Raw genomic sequence first — 19,340 nt, forward strand, 5'->3', positions numbered from 1 at the left:
GGAAACCCTGAATCGGGTCTGGGTGTTGTGCAAACAGCCCGCATCCAGTTCGGGGGTTTGGGGCTGTGTAGTGTAAACAACCTGCAGCTAGCCTGGGAGGAATTTGGGGTATACAGGTAATGTAGACAAGTCCAAAGTTGCCTTACTTGTTTTCCATCACTTACATGCCTTCCAATTCTCCTGATCTGGCAGGAAAAGTCCTGGTTAATTCTTTACCATCCCACTTTTTAAGCTGCTTTTAAAATGCCCCAGTTTCTCTGTCCTCCTGCCACATTTCTCCTTTGTTATAAGTTTACTTCCATTGATGCAGACCGAGTTCAAAGTGGAAAAGTAGGTTATACTCAATTAACTCAGGAAAGAGGAGAGTAGGGGGCTGAATCTTGACCTTCCCAAAAGACCTGGGCAAAAGCAAACTGCTGCAGCCTCTCCTAGTTTATATGCTCTTTCTCAGTAATAGGTTTTGCCACTTTGACCACACTCTGACGTTGCCTACACATGTCAGTGTTTTCATCTGTGAAATGTCAGAGGGGAAGCTGTTCGAGCAGACCCATAGGCAACCGTGGAATGAGTTGATAATGATATTTTTTGGACTGCATTTCCCAGAATACTGCATTGGCTAGTTTGGCTGGGGGAATTTAGGAACTGTAGTCCTCAAAAGGACTTTTTCCAAGCTCTCCATGAAGGTAACCCCTGGAGCTAAGGGTTGAAGGAGGAGATCCAAGGTGAGAATAAGGAAAGACTATATCATTGTCCAAGCAAAGTCCTAGCTGGAACAGGAAGCCTTTATAGCTCACAATGTTCAGGAGAGCCAGTGGAGAACTTAGGAACAGTGTGCTAAAAAGAGACACTCCAGACCACAGCTCTGCTGCTCCAAATGGTATGGAAACCAGAGTACTCCCAGGTCAATATTTTGTCAGCCACAAAACTGATTGGATGGCCTTGGACTAGTCACCCATTGCAATCCTCTGGGCCAACAAATGTCCATACGGCAAGGACTGAACCTGTTCCCCACTATGCATGTTCTGAACTTACAGAAAGGGCTTATTCCATTATGGAAAAGGCAGCTTATATTTAACAACTACAATCAGCCCTCCATATCCTTGGATTCAATCATCCACAGCTTGAAAATATTAAAAACATACATAAAATCCAAAGAGGTGTAGGTTATGTATCCTCTGGCCACACTTGACTTTTCCATGTTCTGCTTTTCTTCGGGCAAACTGAGCAGATGACAGATATATTGTCCATGGCTCCTATATACTTCTGACACTACGAGGTATCATGCTGCTTGCAGGTTTATACAGCATTAAATGAGTTGAAGAATCAGTAATGTGCTTGGGGTGCTTGATTTTGCATTCAGCAATGGAAAACTGCACTTCTCTCAAACCTAAACCCATTTCCTCCTGCAACAATGTGTGGGTGTGAAGTGACATAATAAAGGGCCTACTTCACCTGCTCTCATTAGTTTCAAGGCATCCCCTGGGTTAAAAAAAAGACACACAGAGAAAGAGAAGACTTGACCTTGTTACTTCTGAATTGGTCCTTCTGTGACAGCAGGTGGGAGCTGAGTAATATATTAAAAAGGATACTCCATTCAGTCTCATTAGTTTCAGGGCTACTTGGGAGCCTTAATGGAGGTGGGAAGAGACACCTGACAGCAAAATACTTTCAACCGCATGAAGTTGAAGGCTTTCATGGTTGGCATCCATAGATTTTTGTGGGTTTTTCAAGCAATGTGGCCATGTTCTAGAAGAGTTTATTCCTGATGTTTTGCCAGCATCTATGGCTGGCATCTTCAGAAGATGCCAGCCACAGATGCTGGCAAAACATCAGAAATAAACTCTTCTAGAACATGGCCATATAGCCTGAAAAACCCACAAAAAATGCTCAGCCGCCTTGGCCTGCAAGGTGCTAAGTAGTCTGTGCAGGAAAGACATCAAGTTTGATGAGGCACCATTTTCTTTCTTGACTTTAAGACATGCACTGGATATTTATGAGTGTGTCAGAATGGAGTCAGGAGCTGCCGGACTCCAGACAAATAGTCATAGATCTTGTGAAAGTTCCTCCTTTGGGGGGACTACGACTCCCAGTGTGCCACAGCTAGCATCACTGAGGCATTCTGGGAGCTATAGTTTAAAAAAAGCTTTCCCAAGGTCTGGGTGGTGGAGCACAGGGCTTGCATGCTGAATGGCTCCGATTCAGTCTCTGGCATCCTTGTTAAAAAGGGTCCAGCTAGCAGATGACATGGAAATAGTTCTTTTTGCAAAATCATGGCTAGCTAAAGTACATGACACTCAGTTTGACATGGAGCAAGGCAGCTTCCCCTGTTCTGTGAGGAAGGTGGAACATGAGTTCAGTTGAAGAGGGGTATGAGAGATGCTCACTCTTTACTGGAATGATGGGTTCCTGAACTGGAGGAGTTAGGCCAATGCTGGAATTATATGATACCTTGAATGAAATCCTATTGGCTTCTTTAGTCACTTAACATATTGCTGGACTTACGGTAAGTGACTCTAGACAATAACCATGTTGTTCTAGGCCAGCATTGCCTTCTTTTTTTTCCTACTGTCTCTGCTCTCATATTCTCTCTTCTCACTTTTTTTTCATTCCCTTTCCTTCCTTCAGTCCCCACCCTCCCCTCTCTTTTTCTGATGCTGTATATGCAAATATTCCAAAATAATAAATAAATAAATCCAAAACTTTTCTGGTCCCAAGCATTTTGAATAAGGGAGATTCAGCCTGTACAATAATGGTAAAGTACAAACAAGTCATTGTCTTTTCATGGCCTCTGAAATAAGCTGCTTGAGGTGGCCACATCCTTCTGCCTAATGGTAGGGCTGACTGTTCATGTTGATGGCCTGTTACAGACAGCCAAAATAAAGCTGCTTCGAGTCACAGTGGAGATATGGTGTTTCAATGATGCATGCGTCCTAAGAGCCCAGAAGCCACACCAAAGCCACACTCCAGTCCTTAGTGCTGGAGCGTGGCTTTGGTGTGACTTCTGGACTCTTAGGACACATGCATCATTGAAACACCATACCTCCACTGTGACTCGAAGCAGCTTTATTTTGGCTGTCTGTAACAGGCCATAGATTCCCAAGTCATCTGCCTGAATGGCTCTACAATTCCTTTAAGACACCTGCCTTGCTATATACAGTAGGGTTACTTTATGGCTATAATGCAACCTGGCACTTCTCCTATTGCATTATAGCCAATTAAGAAAGGAGGATGGGACTTCAGAATGATCCCAGAGGTAGACTTCCCTCTGTAACTCAGTTCTGCATTGCTTATTCTTCACTTTAAGTCACACACAAGAAATGACCAAGAAATATTAGGAGCGTTTTATAAGAGAGATGTAATTTGTGACTTAGTGATGCATCTGGCTGCAAACCAGGCCTCAAATTGATCTGGAGGAAAAGCTGTTTACCCCAGGATAATGCTGGATCCACTGGATTCAATCCTGGCCCCAGGGGTTTGGCCTGTGTAATCGGAACTGCATGGCGTGAGGCTTGGTGGAACATAGGCCTTTTGGTCCATGTAGACAACTCCTAAATGAAGTACTGTATATACTCATCTCATCTTAAGAATAGACCTTGGAGCAGCAATCACCGGCTGAAGATGCTATTGCTCTCATAACCGGCTTGTGGGCATTGCACAGGCAACTGCAGAACAGACTGCTGCATATGCTGTACCTTTGCTCTGACCCAACAGCCTCTAAGGTATATTCTTAAATCAGCTAATAATGAGATCTGCATGAAGCTGATTGATAAAAGCATCTGGGTATCATTGGAGGACTCACCTGTTCAGCCTTAATACAGAAGAATAATAGATTTTAATATCACAGATGTTAGCACGTACCATCATCTTGCAAATCTCTTGCTTTGTGGCTGCTGGAGAAAAAAATGAATGAAAGCTCCTCACTCTTGCCTGCGGACATTCTCTGGGGCATGTGATCTTGTTGAGCTGGAGCCAATGTAAATAAATGAATAATACACAGAAATGATTTTCATAAGTGCCATCCTGAAATGTAGCTTTGAACCGTCCAGGCTGATCTGGGATATATTTGAAACATAGGAACCTTATGTTTCATAACAAAAAGCCTTTACTTCCTTAAGATGTGCTGATTTGCTTGTTTGTTTAATAACTGTGTTCAGTTTAGGTGGTAATGTGTTACAGTGTTCAAATTAAATTATTTCTAAAAGAGTTCTAGTATAGTAGTCCTATTATAAGAGGACTTCATTTTATGATGGTTGGGAAATTGGTCAGAATACCGTTGCTAAATTGTTAATTGAAATTAGAAAAGAGCTTGGAAAAATTACAGACATACCTCACTTTGATAAGGAAGCTCCTTTTTAAAAAGTGTTTTTATGCCCACCAAGTCCCCCCCTCCTTTGTATAGCTAGAAGTTATTTTTTAGTAGCATTGCTATTAGGAAAAGAGGGCTAGAGAAACACAGACTTTTGGTGTCAGGTTGCATCAGTGGGTCTGCAGTAAACAGTACTTACTTTCCTCCTGGGCTGTATCTACTGTAGAGTTAGATTTTTTTAACAGCATCAGCATAGAGAAGAGGATGAAAGAGGGCTGGACAAACAGACTTGCAGTGTGTCTACAGTAATCAATTAAACAAACCTTAAGCTGAAAAAGAATGGGATCCCACTGTAGATGAACCTACTATATATCTGTGTTCCTGCCTACAACAGGCAAGGTAAACACCAGCTGCTTCCAGAATCCCTTACTAAGCAAAACAAAGAGAAAAGGAAAGAGCAAATATGCCTGCTTCACCAGCCTGTTAAAAAAAACATAGATCAAGTGGAGGCCAGTAGAAGGAAAATCAACCAGCCAACATGGATGCATTTTGGAAGAAGCCTCTGGTGGTCTATTTTTGTTGACTCAGCAAAGATTGCTTAAACTTGTTTTTTTAATTTTACATTGCAAAATGTTAGTTCATGTTAGTTCAGGACAAAACGTTTGCTGAACCATGTTGAAGTTCTCTTCTTTTTTGTGCTACAGGAACCTAGCCTTATTCTTTCCATTTTATTTTTGTGTCTGGTACCACATCTTCTGAAAAAGAAGTAATGCCTTCTTTGTTAACAGGTGCACTTTCTTGAATAGCAGCACTCCATTCCCTCCCCTCAGGCAACATGGGAAAGGGGTACCTGGAGTTGCCAGTCTCCATGTCTGCCTGTCCATACTTTATAGATCTCATTGGAAGCCCTTCTATCATTTGATGAGTGGTAATTGGCTAGTTAAGACAGCCTTTTCATTGGTGACATCTTGCTCTTGGAATGCTCTCCACTGGCTCATTTAGGGTCTGCACTGATTTCTTTTTCCATGCCAGGCAAAGACTTTCCCCTCCTCTCAAATTTCTAGCTTTTAGAATTTTTTTGATGTATTTTATTCAACCTGTATGCAGAAAATATCATAAGAAAAACAGGTTTAGACTCAGAAGAAGGAGGAATGAAGATTGGAGGAAGGAACATCAACAATTAAGATATGCGGATGACACCATACTACTGGTAAACATAATAGATTTGGAACAATTGTTAAGGAAGCTAAAAGAAGTAAGTGCAAAGGCAGGCTTAATGCTGAACGTAAAGAAAACAAAAATAATGACCACACTACATAAATGCAACCTAGACAATGCAATCTAGACAACGATGAATTGATCCAGTACCTTGGATGAAACATTGATATAAATGGAGACTGCAGTTAGGAAATGAGAATAAGATTAGGAATGGGAAGAGCAAGTATGGAAGAACTAGACAAGTTCCTAAAGAGTGATACACAACTGAACACTAAGTTAGAATAGTTCAAGCCATGTATGTGAAGATAAGAATATGAATCTATATTTGAGAAAAATAGTAAAGGAACATATTGATGCCATATACTTGGACTGGTTTAAATGGCATATTGTCTCCCAAGTGAACCCCAGAAACTGTAATTGGGAGACCAGGAAGATAGGAGGTGACCATATAGCATTTCAGACTCTGTTGGCCTTAATATTGGCCTGGGGCCAAAACTAGGGTTCAGTAGCGTCCACCAACCGCACATTGTCAAGCCCTGTGTGGGGGCCGCCATGATTGCACGACCCTGCCCACATGTCGCACATGTCAGTGACATCACACGCCTGACACGTCCAAATGGCGTGGTGCACCTGCGATGTCATTGCACCACTTGTGGCTTCACAGCTGCGCAGCAAACAGGAGCTGCTTCTGAGTGCTCCTTTTTTTGCTGCGCAGCAGTACTGCACCATTTGGTTGCTGCGGTAACACTGCGCAACAAAGAGAGGCGGTTCCAACCCGCCTTTTGCAGGCAGTTTGTACCACACCATTGTCTACTCTGGCCAGTAGTGGCTGTCCAGGAATCTTTAACAGAACACTTTTGCCGAACCTATATCCCTGGGATTCTTAAATTTGCAATTCCTTGCCAAACTTAAATCCCCAGGATTTTTTGAATGCTAAAGTGATAGAAAGTTTGCCCATAAAGTTAACATAATGCTGCTGTAAAAACAGGTTCCTTTGTATTTCAGTTCCTGCTACTAATCCAGGTTAGTTTGTGACACAAACAAGGGAGCAGAACAAGGTTGATTGATACTTTATATTTATAAAACTGTAATGATATTGACAAGATCTGGCACAATTGGTATAGCATGTAGCCTTCTGAGTTCACATTTCAGTATGTTTGTTATTCAGAAGTGTATAGAATTCTCATGGAAATATGCTTTCCATTTTCAGTCCCTTAGGTGTTAACTGTGCAATTTTGAGCCAGATTTTTCTAATGCTGAAAACTGAAAATATGCCTTTGAACAAATGAAAACACAGATGCTCTCTCTACTTAAGTGTGTGACTTTCTACAAATTCCATGTTTGAATGTTATGGTTATGGAATCGTCGCATATGCATTGCCTTGCTTATGCCTCACCCTTTGAGAATTATAAATGCAAATTTAAAAATACCTGAAAGTTTTTGGAAGCATATTAAAGCAAATTAAGGGAAGCGTGGTTGAGTGTGTCCTTTCCCTTTTTTGTATCCAGCAAAGGAGAACCAAATATACTGAGTACGCTGGGTTGAGAGTATTTATTGTGTAAAGCTTACTGTCCCTGAACTGCAGTTAGTTCTTCAGGGTGATGCTAATCTTTGATGGGTAGGATCAATTTAATGCTTATCCTGCATCATCTAAAGCCACAAACATGCACACCTAGAAATTAAGACAGCCATAAGGACTCTGGTGTGCATCATTTTGAAATTAGCAACCGAGCCATTGTGGGTGGAATTTTGAGACCGGAAGAACGCGGCATAAGCGGTAATTAGTTAATATCCTTTTTGGCTCTGTTGCATCCCGCCTGTTTGTTTGTTCCTCTCTCTTTCTCTTTGTCAAAAGTAGCTGTCAAAGATCTGCAAGAATTAATTTATTGCTTATTGTGCTGAAAGACTTTTACCCAATATCGTTGAGTATCCCAGGTCATGCTGAGCATTTGCTGTTTCTTCTCCTTTATATATAGTTTTAAACGTGTAGGTTGGTGAAGGTTTGTGAAGATTTTTATGCAATTAGTTTTGAATAAAATGTTTACTGAAACAGATTGAGCAGCTCTCTTTTTTGTGATGTATTTATTGTTTATTTTATTTATTTATTACACTTCTATCCTGCCTTTTCCCCACAATTTTAGGAACCTATCTCTATTCTTTCCATGGTATTTCTGCCTCTGGTACAAACTATTTTGTTAAAGAGGTAAAGCCTAGGAACACATCTGCTTAATTAACTGGAATACACCTGTTTATGTTTGGGGTATGTGTGACTGATTCTAGCATCTCCTCCATCTCTTGCTTATACTGCTATTAAGGTTTCCATTCCTTTGCTACCTTTTGACACAAGCCAATCTCAATATGATCTGCTTCCATGCTTCTAATTTCAAATATGAATGGCACCTCAGGTTGGGGTGTGCACTCAAAATAAGCTTCTGGTGCTGTCAGAAATCATTTAAAAATGAGTATCAATGAGTAAACATTTGTAGATGATGAATAGTGAAGCAAGGTCATGTGTAAGCAACAGTGGACCACAGAGAGGCTGCTTTAATAAGAATTTAAAAACTGAAATAAGAAAGGCATTTTTTTATTCCTCATGCTTTGTTTTGTTGTAATAATGTTGTAATTAGAAGGTTTTATTTCTAAAACCAAATTAAACAAAATACATTAGAGACTTTAAAAAATCTAAAAGAAATGTTATTGATTCCTACAAGTGAGTTAATTAGCCAAGTTCATCATCCTTGAAATTTTGGCCTAAAGTCTAGGGCATATTTACCACATTGCTTGATGTGGACGCCACCAGCTTCCACTGACTGAGACAGGATGGAGGATTATAAAAAGACTGTATGACATAGTGGTTTGAGTGTTGGAGACCAGAGTTTGATGCTTACCTCACCATGAAACCCACTGGATGACCTTGCTCTCAGTCTCAGAGGAAGGCAATGGCAAACCTCCTCTGAACAAATCTTGTCAAGAAAACTCCATGATAGCCTCACCTTAGGGTCACTATAATTCAGAAACTACTTAAATATATAAATACACAATACACAAACACACACATGATTATGAATTCCACGGAGGGATCCCTATATTTCTAACAATACTAGAGCATTCTGTTGCTCAGTGAAACTGGATAACAGTACTTTTAGGGCAGATACAGAAGCAAATGTAAAGATGTACAAACATGCACACCAAAGAATAATTCATGCCATAGTATTTCCAGTAATATGTGATTATGAAAGGTGAATAGTGAATAAAGCTGACAGGAGGAGAATGAACTCATTTGAAATGTGCTGGTAGAGAGTACTGTACTATAGAAACAATGAACTATCAAAAAGAGTAATAAATGAGCCCAAGAGCAATATTTTGCTAGAAGCCAAGGTGAGTAAACTGAGGCTGTCATACTTAGAACATATCATGAGATGATGAAAAGACAATAATTCCAGGGAAAGTGGAAGGCAGTAAGACTAGACTAAGTTCACAGTACAGATGGATTGAATCAACAGGGGAAGCCATGGCCCAGAGTTTGCAAGACTGAGCAGGATAGCTGATAACTGAGGATCATGGAGATCTATCATTCATAGTATTGCCATAAGTTAAAGCCAACAATATGAATAAAAATTGCAGATTCTTGGAAAGAGGTTTTGAAATGTTTTCTGTGCCCCCAGAAGGAAAGTCAGGTTCCAAGAATTTGCAAAATGGCATGTTTACATCAAGCAAAATAGGGTAAGTGAATGGCACATGATGCAAACCAAAGCGGGGCCTTTTTCCAGAATTGGAAATGACCAGAAGGACCCATACATGATATATAAGTAGAGCAGCTGATATGATGTAGCTCTTCAAAGAAAGCATTCAGATATTAAGTTGCATTTTTTCTTTTCATTTTATTTATTCTTCTACTTTTCTTCTGCTCTTTTACTAAAATAACATAGTGCTCAAGGCAATTAATGACTTCAAAACATGTGCAACAATAGGAACCTGGAAATAATCTCAAGAAGAAAAGTAAAAAAACTTTACTATTATAACTAAAATCCATTTTGGGAGATCCATTTCTATAGTTAAGATAATTCAACTGGGAGGTTGACTTTCTAAGGTCAGCATTATGCAAGCAGGATAAGCAGTAAATGAAATAGAGCTTGTCTAAACACATGATGCACTGAGCTTCTGTATGTGGCATCTTGCACTACCAACCATCATAGCCTTGTTAGGAAGGAATTGTAAGGCATAAGCATCCTGCCAGGATCTTGTCTCTGTTGTGGATTCTGTTCTCCTGTGCAAAAGAGATAGAGAAAAATTGATTGCAAAACCAGTAGGATGTATTAATAACTTTAGAACTTCATATTATTTATATATACCAGTTCACCTGTTTCTGTGAAAAAAAGATTATTAGGAAGAATGATGGGAAGTCAGTTTAGAACAGTCTCTGCCCAATCCTATATCATTCAGTTTTGTTCCCATTATCTCCCAGCCATTATGCAGGTTGTATTCCATCACTTCTGGAGGTTTGTTAGAAATTAGGAGATTATCACACAAGGCTTTAAAACAGATATTAAAGTTAGAGGATAGTGGCTTTGGCAATACTTATGGCATGACACTGTCTCTGTGTCATCACTGCTTTGCCTTTGAGGTATTGTTAGAATGTCTCTTTTCATTGAAGGGGAAAGCCTGTCAATGAGCTCCCAATTGCGCTGCTGTGCCATTATTTCTCAGGTGTGATACATTCCTCCAGCCGTAGTTCTGATATTAGTCCCCCTTTGCTATTCCCATGCAGGCTGTTTTTCTCTCTCCACTCCCATTTCTTTTCTTTTCCTCCCCCCCTTTTTTTTTTTTGCTAAATCACATTGCCAAAATTGCCAAATGGTGTTACAAATAGAGATCAAAATAAAAATAATTAAAAACCCAAAGGCACACTGGGTATGGCATGGGACAGGAAAGCAAGATTAAGGAGGAAGAGAGCATGAGGTATCATGGAGGGAGGAACCAGCTCCAGTCTCACTATTGAAGAAATGTACATTAATGAATGCTCCAGAACCAGTATGTATGAGTTTCCTTTTACTAATGTGATTGTGGTGAGAATGAGGCTCATATGATGTGCCCTGCTGAGAACATGAGTGAACCATTCATGTCACTCGAGATGATCCACTTCTTTGGTTCTGTTGGCTAATAGGGTTGATGGATATGGCAGTTCCTCAACATCTGGAGATGCACTCATAATAGTGCCACTGTATTCTGCTCTGGTCAGGCCCCACCTGGAATATTGTGTCCAGTTCTGGGCACCACAATTCAAAAAGGACATTGAGAAACTGGAGTGTGTCCAGAGGAGGGCGACTAAAATGGTGAAAGGTCTGGAAACCATGTCCTATGAGGAACGACTCAAGGAGCTGGGGATGTTTAGCCTGGAGAAGAGAAGGTTAAGAGGTGATATGATAGCCCTGTTTAAATATTTGAAAGGATGTCATATTGAGGAGGGAGCAAGCTTGTTTTCTGCTGCTCCAGAGAACAGGACCCGGAACAATGGATGCAAGCTACAGGAAAAGAGATTCCACCTCAACATTAGGAAGAACTTCCTGACAGTAAGGGCTGTTCGACAGTGGAACACACTCCCTTGGAGTGTAGTGGAGTCTCCTTCCTTGGAGGTCTTTAAACAGAGGCTAGATGGCCATCTGCTGGGGATGCTTTGATTTGGATTTCCTGCATGGCAGGGGTTGGAATGGATGGCCCTTGTGGTCTCTTCCAATTCTATGATTCTATGATTCATTGCCATCTTTTGCTTTAAGAGATTGATAGATGGCTTTTTAAAGGGTCCAGCACATTATCTTTTGAAGCACAAGTTTAGATTTGCTTAATTTCTGTGGGCAAAAGGCTGCAGCTTTGAAGGACATTTTTAATTCAAGCACATCTCCACTCTTTTCTGTGAGTTAGAAAATGCAGACTCAGTTTTTGATTTTTATACTAGCTGGCATTTATAAAAATGGGGGATAATTATAGTTTCATCTGTAGCTCAAGAGGAGAGGGCATTTATGTTTCTATTAAATATTTCTCAGGCAATGTTATGAGTCACTAAATACAACTTATGCACAAAATATCCTGATTGCCTAATGACTAGGTGTTGGTAACTGAAATTACGCACACACACTTACACACACATACTCCATCTCTCTCACAGTCTTTGTTGCATAAAACCAGGGAAGTGACTCTCTGAGTAATACATTAGCCAAAGTTGCCCAAGAGCTGTGAAATGGCTTTTGATTGCAAAACATATAAAAATAGAACCTACATTTTGAAGAACCTGGAAAACACCTGTCATCCTGTATGACAAAATGTTTCTTCTCCATGTATGCTGTCAAATAAAGTAGAGTGGTGGTTGTATGCGTAAAGGATATGAGCTAAATGTGATTGATAATGTTGAGGAAGTTAACTTGTGTTTCTGAATAAAAGGCATTATTAGTCAGAGTTGGTATGATGTGATGTAGGGGAAATGGGGAGTATATGGTTCAAAGCTCGTTTTAACATGAAACCTAGATGATCTCCTGAGCCAGACAACCTTACAGGGTTGTTGTAAGGAATAATTGGGGAAGGGGGTTTAAAAGATGGAAAATAAATGTGAATGGCTTTTTATGGAAGGATAACTTCAATTAGCATAAGCACATTGTAAATTAATTTTGGGATCTTTTGCACATTAGAATCTATGAAGTATGAAATTACTTTGTTGTTATGACTTATGGCAGTGGTGACCTCCAACCATAGAGGACCAGTGTCTCAGTTCCTAAGGCCATCTGAAATATATATTTTCTGATGGTCATAGGCGACCCCTGCGAAAGGGTTGTTCGACCCCCAAAGGGGTCGCAACCCACAGATTGAAAACTACTGACCCTCACAGGGTTTTCTTGGCAAGATTTGTTCAGAGGGGGTTACCATTGCTTTTCTCTGAGGCTGAGCAAGTGTGATTTTCCCAAGGTCACCCCGTGTGCTTCCATGGTCAAGTGGAGATTTGAACTTAGGGCCAAAACAGACTGGCAAAAAATGCTGGCTTTGGGGTTGTGTGGGGGTGTGGCATATGCTTGGCACACTCCCCAATATCACCCCCAAGCTGGCATCATACTGCCCAACTGAGTGGGCAGTGTCATGGTATTTCTGCGGCATAGCGTTTACATGCACTGCGCTGCAGAAATGGTGAAAAGCCATGGCAGTGGCAGAAAGTTTGCCTTTTTTTGCCCCAAAAAGGATCTATATTTTGCTGCTTCGTTTTGGGCTAGAAAAACACCGATTGGGGGCATGGCATGTGGTTGCTGCGCCCTCAATTTGTTGCTCAAAGGGGCAGTGTCATGCATCCCCTTTACAGCTGTCTGTTTTGTCCCTTACTCTCCCATAGGGACTAGTTCTAGTCTAACACTGAAACTACTACACCACACTGGCTTTCCTGAAAAGGTACTTATATATTCCCAATTGATCTGCTTCAGAAGTGGAGTAAAATCCTTTCCACCACTTTGCAATGTGAAACAGACAATTAGTTTAACAAGTACAGTTGTTGTGTACACATTGAAATATAGTATTTTCTGCACCAAACAAAGTATTTTGTGCAAAAGAAATAGTTTGCCCAAAATACAGTGTTTTTTTGAACAAACAAAATTATTTAAATGTAGAAAACCATTGGAAAATGTGCAAAAACTCTTGAGGAGGAAAAAATGTTTGACTATCCATTCTTCACAGGTGCCTTTTTTTTGTAGCCTGTGATTCTTATTCAGGTGTTTTTACTCTGGAATGGAGAACAAACCTGCTATCTTCAGAAACATAAATGGAAAGAAGAATTTATGTGTTTTCTCCCCTCCTCAATAGTTCAGGAGGTTGATGCATCCCATATGGTGGTACTCCTTTCTGTCCATTCCATTGACTGACCTTTGATGATGGAGAAGGGAGGGAACTTTTGGTCTCTGACCAGCTTTTGGCCACAGTCGTGCTTCCGTGGCTACTAGTCAGGATGACCACATATCACCTCTAATATGAGAATATGTTTTGTGTATCTTTGTGAGGGAGTGCAAAAAGAGAAGGTGCAGTGGCAATGATGCCCTTGTTGTTTCGTGTTGCTGACTGCCCCGAGTTGACCTCGACTCATGGAGAGTCTGTGGATGAGACATTGCCAAGCCCCCTTATGCTTCTCTTCCCTTGCAGCTTTCCCTCCCTCCTTTGTACTGCTCTGATTAGGTCTGGTAGATTCAAGCCCGTAATTAAGATTATCCACCTGCCGTGTGTCTTCCTCTCTACTACCTTCTACTTTTTCTAGCATTATTATCTTTTCTAATGAGTTGTGTTTTCTTGTGATGTGGCCAAAGTAATACAGCCTCAATTTGATCATCTTGGCTGCTAGGGGTATTTCAGGATTGATCTGTTCAGTGACCCATTGTTTGTCTTTTGGGCTGTCCAGAGTATCCTGAGCAGTCTTCTCCAGCACCATATCTCAAATGAGCTGATTTTCTTTTTATCTGCTTTCTTCACTGTGCAGCTCTCACATTCATAATGTGATGTGGAATACTATGGCTTGGATGATTCTAACTTTAGTGCACAATCAAATAGCTTTGCACTTTAAGATCTTGTTTAGTTCTTTCATCACTGCCCTTCCCATTCCTAGGCTTCTTCTTATCTCTTGACTGCAGTCTCCTTTCTGATCAATGTTTGATCCAAGGTATGATTTTTTAAAAAAACTATTTTGATTTCCTTGTTGTGTAGATCCTCCATGGTCTTTATTTTTGTTTTCTTTATGTTCAGCAGCAAGCCTGACTTTGCAGTTTCTTCCTTAACCTTCCTTAGTAATTGTTCCAAGTCTGTGATGTTTTCCTCTAGTAATATGGTGCCATCCACATATCTTAGATTGTCAGTGTTCCTTCCTCCACTCCTCCTTGTTCTAAGTCTAAATCTGCTCTTCATATGATTTTTTCCCCTGCATATAAGTTGAACAAGTAGGGTGATTAAATGCAGGCTTGCCTGACCCTCTTAGTAATTGGGAACCACTCTGTTTCAGCATATTTTCTCCAACTGATTTGCTGTGTTGGATTAAGCAGGCCTTGGTCTGATCCAACCTAGCTCTTAAGTTTTCATGTCCATAAATAAGTAACAGTAAGTATGTAATAGGCCATGTCCCAGTTGTTAAGGAAAGTATTGAAGGGTGGCATTGTCTTGAATGAATAACATCCATTAGCTTTACATAAAGATCTGTTCCTGGTGGAGGTGGACATCTTTAAGCCCACTTGCTTCCCTTCCAGCTGGACAACAGAAGATGGATTATTTTCCATATGACTTGGTCACTCACTAGTTAATGCAGTGTACTGGCAGTCCACATCAGCTGGTAGTACTCCTGTACTTGACTAGGAACATCTGACAGTTTGTTCTTCCTTTGGGCCAAAGCATAACAGGCTTAACCTAAGAAAAACCTTGCTGGATCACAGAAAAGAGCTATCTAATACTGTGGTTTGTTCACACAATGAATAACTACATGTTCAGTCAGAAGCCCACAAGTGGTATGCCCTGCTTCTGTTCCCCAATTAGCATTCAGGGATATACTAAAAGGAATGCCAGTGTGTTTTAATGGTTTGAGTGTTGGACTACTATTCTGAGAGATCTGGGGACGAATCCCTTCTCAGCCATGGACACTGGGTAATCTTGGGCAAATCACAATCTCTCAGTGGCTGGAAAGAGACACAGTGATTTGTGAAATGGCGGAAGGCATGGATTTGTGCCAAGCACTACACTTGGACTTCTATCATTTCACAGATCCTCGTGTCTCTCTCCAGCTGCATCTCTCTACATCCTCACATCTCTCACGTCTCTCTCAAGACTCACACAAACAGTACAGTTATGTATTGCTCTATTTGTATTCCAGAATCCAAATCCAAAATATCACAGAATTGAAATCTTGATGTGTCATTTTGATACTCAAAAAGTTTTAGATTTTGAAGCATTTTTGATAAGGGATATTCAACCTTTAGTGCTTCTGTAAGGCTCCTGGAAGCACCAATGGTGCTTGGAAATTATACTATTACTGTGTCTAGGAGGCTTCCTGGTGGGCTGTTAGTCTTTCTGAGAAAATGTGCACATCCTATGCTGCTTGGTGTTTGGGTTAGAGAAAGAGGACAGTAATTTAAAGAAACAATTCCCATTTAAAGAAAGAAGAACTGTGCAGCAGGTCAGGTTTGGGTAGTGGGACATTCTAACTTTTTAAAAAAGCTCAAGCACCTGTAAGGTGTAGCACTAATGCATTAATAGCGACTGATGATTCACAGTAGACCCACCAGACCTGTAACAGAAAAAAACAACCTCTTGCAGATGGCAGGTAAATAAGCAAGTTAATGGATTCTCTTTTTATAATACTGTTTGAATTACCTATTTAGAGCTATTAGTTTTTCCCTGCAGTTCCTTGTTTAACTTTTGACCTGTGTCTGGCATGCATCTGTCTCCCTTAGAGTCCCAGTTGTCAGAAAGTACACATGTAAAGATTTCTGTAATGGTTTACTTTTTCAGATGACATGGAAGAGGTTAATGAAATGGAAAATGTGATGTTGGAATGTGCTGCAATGAGTAGGGAAGTGAACCACTATGTCAAAGCAGTTGAAGAGACTGTAAATCAGGTAATTATTTTTTTTAACTTAAAGCATACTTATCCAATTACTTAGGGGAAAGGAAGGAAGGAAGGAAGGAAGGAAGGAAGGAAGCAAGCAAGCAAGCAAGCAAGCTTCCAGAACAACATAGGCAAAGGGTGCATCTACACTGTATAAATAATGCAGTTTGAGCCCACTTTAACTGCCATGGTTCCATGCTACAGAATCCTGTGATCTGTAGTTTGGTGAGGCAGTAGCACACTTTGGCAGAAAATGCTAAAGACCTTGTAAAACTGCAAATCCCAAGATTCCACACAATACAATATTAATAATATTATTATAATATTATTACAATAAAATAATAATATTATTACAAACAAATTGTAATCAACAGCAACACAGTAATAGTGTTGGTTCTGCTCTCAGTATGCATGGTGCTACATAGATTACACAAAGACATGGTTCCAGCCCTAGACAGTTGCACTTTTAACTTTTATAAAATGGAAGCAACAGGGGAACTGAAGACAGAGAGTCAGAAGGCAGAGAATTTCTTGCCTAAGAAAACCCTATGAAATTTGTGGGATTTCTGTAAGTCAACAGGCATCTTGACAGTACACACACACACACACACGAATATGAGATAGGGCTGTCTCAGCAGATCGTCTCAAGAGATTGATGCATCTCCTCCACTGTTATGAAGATCTTATAATAAAGGACAGCTTATAGGAAAAGACAAGGGAAGAGTTCTTCTGGGGGGGAGAGAGAAAAAGGGAGACCTGAAGCCTTCTCCCACCTTATACTGCTGAGATGGGCATCTGTGGCCCTCAAGATAATTGTAACCACAACTCCCATCACCCTTCCAACCATCATATCCACCGGTGAGCCTGGCTCCTTAGATGGGAGCCACAATCCAGAAGCAAGGACTTGAGGGGAGCCTTTAGTGCACTTGTTACACAGCTTTCAGCAAAGACTCTGGTGGAGAACTTCCTTATTATTAGTTTTTTGTGGGTTTTTCAGGCTATGTGGCCATGTTCTAGAAGAATTTATTCCTGATGTTTCTGGCAAAATGTCAGGAATAAACTCTTCTAGAACTTTGATTCTTATAATGAGATGGTGTGAAAGGAGGCAAAGGACTCCTCCTCTGCCATTTACAGTCACCATTTTGGCCCCATAGCTGTAAGGGAAGCTATACAGGGCCCAGCAGGGGCTGGGGCTTCCAACTCTAAAATGGTCTTTTTGGCTGCCACAGAGCATCCCACAAGAAAAGCAGAAAATGGCTTCATGTCCTCACCAGAGGGAGCATGGCCTCTGCCACCCACTTCTAAACAGAGGCTGGAGGGCCATCTGTCAGGTATGCTTTGATTGAGAGTTCCTGCATGGCAGAATGGGGTTGGACTGGATGGCCCTTGGGGTCTCTTCCAACTCTAGGATTCTATGATTTTCTATGGCCACATAGCCCAAAAACCCCACAAAAAATTATGGATGCCGGCCATGAAAGCCTTCAACTTTACTTCCTTATTTGTATTGAGTACTGTTATTAGCAAAAGCAAAAGGTACAATGCGTTGGACATCAGTGGTCCTGACATACTTTATACAGTGAGTCCATGCCATACACGGGCTCATTATAGTTGGCTTTCAACCGCTGGGGGATCGGGAGAATGGGTGTGCACGCACTGCTGCTAATGGGGCTTGAGCATACGTGCTTTTTGCCTTACGTGGGGGGGGGGTGGTCCTTAACAGATCCCCTGTGTAAGGCAAGGGCAGACTGTATTGATTGAGATCCCTGGGTTGTTTGATGTGGGGCTGCTCTCCTTTCAATCCTGTCATTTTGGCTATTTCAATGGAACCATTTTTAGTAGTTTTATAAACTGCAACGATGGATGTTTTCAGCCAGCTAGTGAATATTGAATAAGTCATCCTGAGGTAATCTTTCTGGAGATTAAGCAAAAGAAATTTCCCCCCTATGACCTCAAATAATCCTTTACCCTTGCCAATCATAAAACAATAAAACTGTCTGTTGAAAATGAAAGATTGTCAGCAAAGCATACAATTGGGTGGCTTTGAAAGTGAACCTGTTGTTGATTTAAGCTGCCATCGGAGCAAACAAGCAGGTGAACCATACCAACATCCTCTTTTGATTGATTCAGCAGCTCAGTGAGTAAGAAATGAGCTGTTGGATTTCATTGGTATTTCCAGCAACATACTGTGGGAAATCCTTTATTTGATCAGGAATGAAAACTCCCTTCTGTGCTGCATTTTGCTCACCTGTAAGATGACTTACCTTCTGCCACTTCTCTTTTCCAGTTACTGTATTGCTCCCTCGCCCACCATTACAAATTCAACTCCTCCTGCTTGTTGTTACGGTCAAGGTCTTAGACAATGAAGTCATCCTTTAGTTTAACATTAGAAAGAAAAATCAGTTCCTCTTTCCTATATAATGTTGCCAAAGTAAAGCAAGTCAAGACAGACCTGGAAAACAGAGATTTTTATTTAAAAATGGCTACCTGGCTTCTTAGATGGGAAAGACCAAATATGATGACTAGTATTTCCTTAGATCCACTTGCAGTTTTGTTTGGTTTTTTGTTTGGCCAAAAAACAAACAAGTGGATCTTAGAATAGATCAAGCCTGAACTTCCACTGGAAACCAAGATGACTAAATTACGGTATCCATACTTCAGTCACATCATGAGAAGAGATGACTCACTGGAAAAAACAAGAATGCTAGGAAAGGTGGAGGGCAACAGAAGGAGAGGAAGACCACATATCATATGGATGGATGGACTCAGTCAAGGAGGACACGGCCATGAGTCTGCAGGAATTGAGCAGAGCAGTTAAGGATGGGGGCTTGAAGGTGTCTTATTCACAGGGTCACCATGAGTTGAGATTGTTTCACTGGTACGGAGAAGTGATAGAGCTTTGCAGCATGGACTGGAGGAGAACATCTTTGAGAACATGCTGTGATTTGCTATTAGAAAACCTAAGTGGTTTCGATTCTCTTAACTGCCAAGGGATAGTTTTCTTCAAGGATGTGTTGATTCAGCGTGTTTAATTTCCTGCCATGAAAGAATCCAAGGATTGTTTCATACCCTCTAAAATTTCACAGATGAAACGTGGGGGATGTGTGTCCAAGCAATATCATTGTATGGTCAAGATCAGGGGTAGGCAACCTTTTTGAGCCGGGGGCCGGGTTGCTGTCCCTCAGACAACTGGGGGGCCGAAGCGCGGGGGGG

The 19,340-nt window shown here is 40.9% G+C and overlaps 1 protein-coding gene and 1 long non-coding RNA gene across 4 annotated transcripts in view; one reads left to right on the forward strand and one right to left on the reverse strand.

The window, feature by feature from the left end:
• Positions 1-19,340, forward strand: part of NSMCE2 (NSE2 (MMS21) homolog, SMC5-SMC6 complex SUMO ligase) — a 302,808-nt gene that overhangs the window by 35,459 nt on the left and 248,009 nt on the right. For all 3 annotated transcript variants that reach the window (XM_042465807.1, XM_042465808.1, XM_042465806.1), the window contains exon 3: positions 16,034-16,140. In XM_042465807.1, the coding sequence (XP_042321741.1) occupies positions 16,034-16,140 (107 nt within the window). The remainder of the gene's footprint in view (positions 1-16,033; positions 16,141-19,340) is intronic.
• Positions 9,525-19,340, reverse strand: part of LOC121929849 — a 17,765-nt gene continuing 7,949 nt past the window's right edge. Inside the window, exons 2-3 of the long non-coding RNA XR_006103757.1 lie at positions 18,392-18,500; positions 9,525-9,791 (exon numbers count right to left, since the gene is read on the reverse strand). This is a non-coding gene — a long non-coding RNA (uncharacterized LOC121929849). The remainder of the gene's footprint in view (positions 9,792-18,391; positions 18,501-19,340) is intronic.

Source organism: Sceloporus undulatus, chromosome 4 (assembly GCF_019175285.1).
Source record: "Sceloporus undulatus isolate JIND9_A2432 ecotype Alabama chromosome 4, SceUnd_v1.1, whole genome shotgun sequence".
Lineage (NCBI taxonomy): Eukaryota > Metazoa > Chordata > Lepidosauria > Squamata > Phrynosomatidae > Sceloporus > Sceloporus undulatus.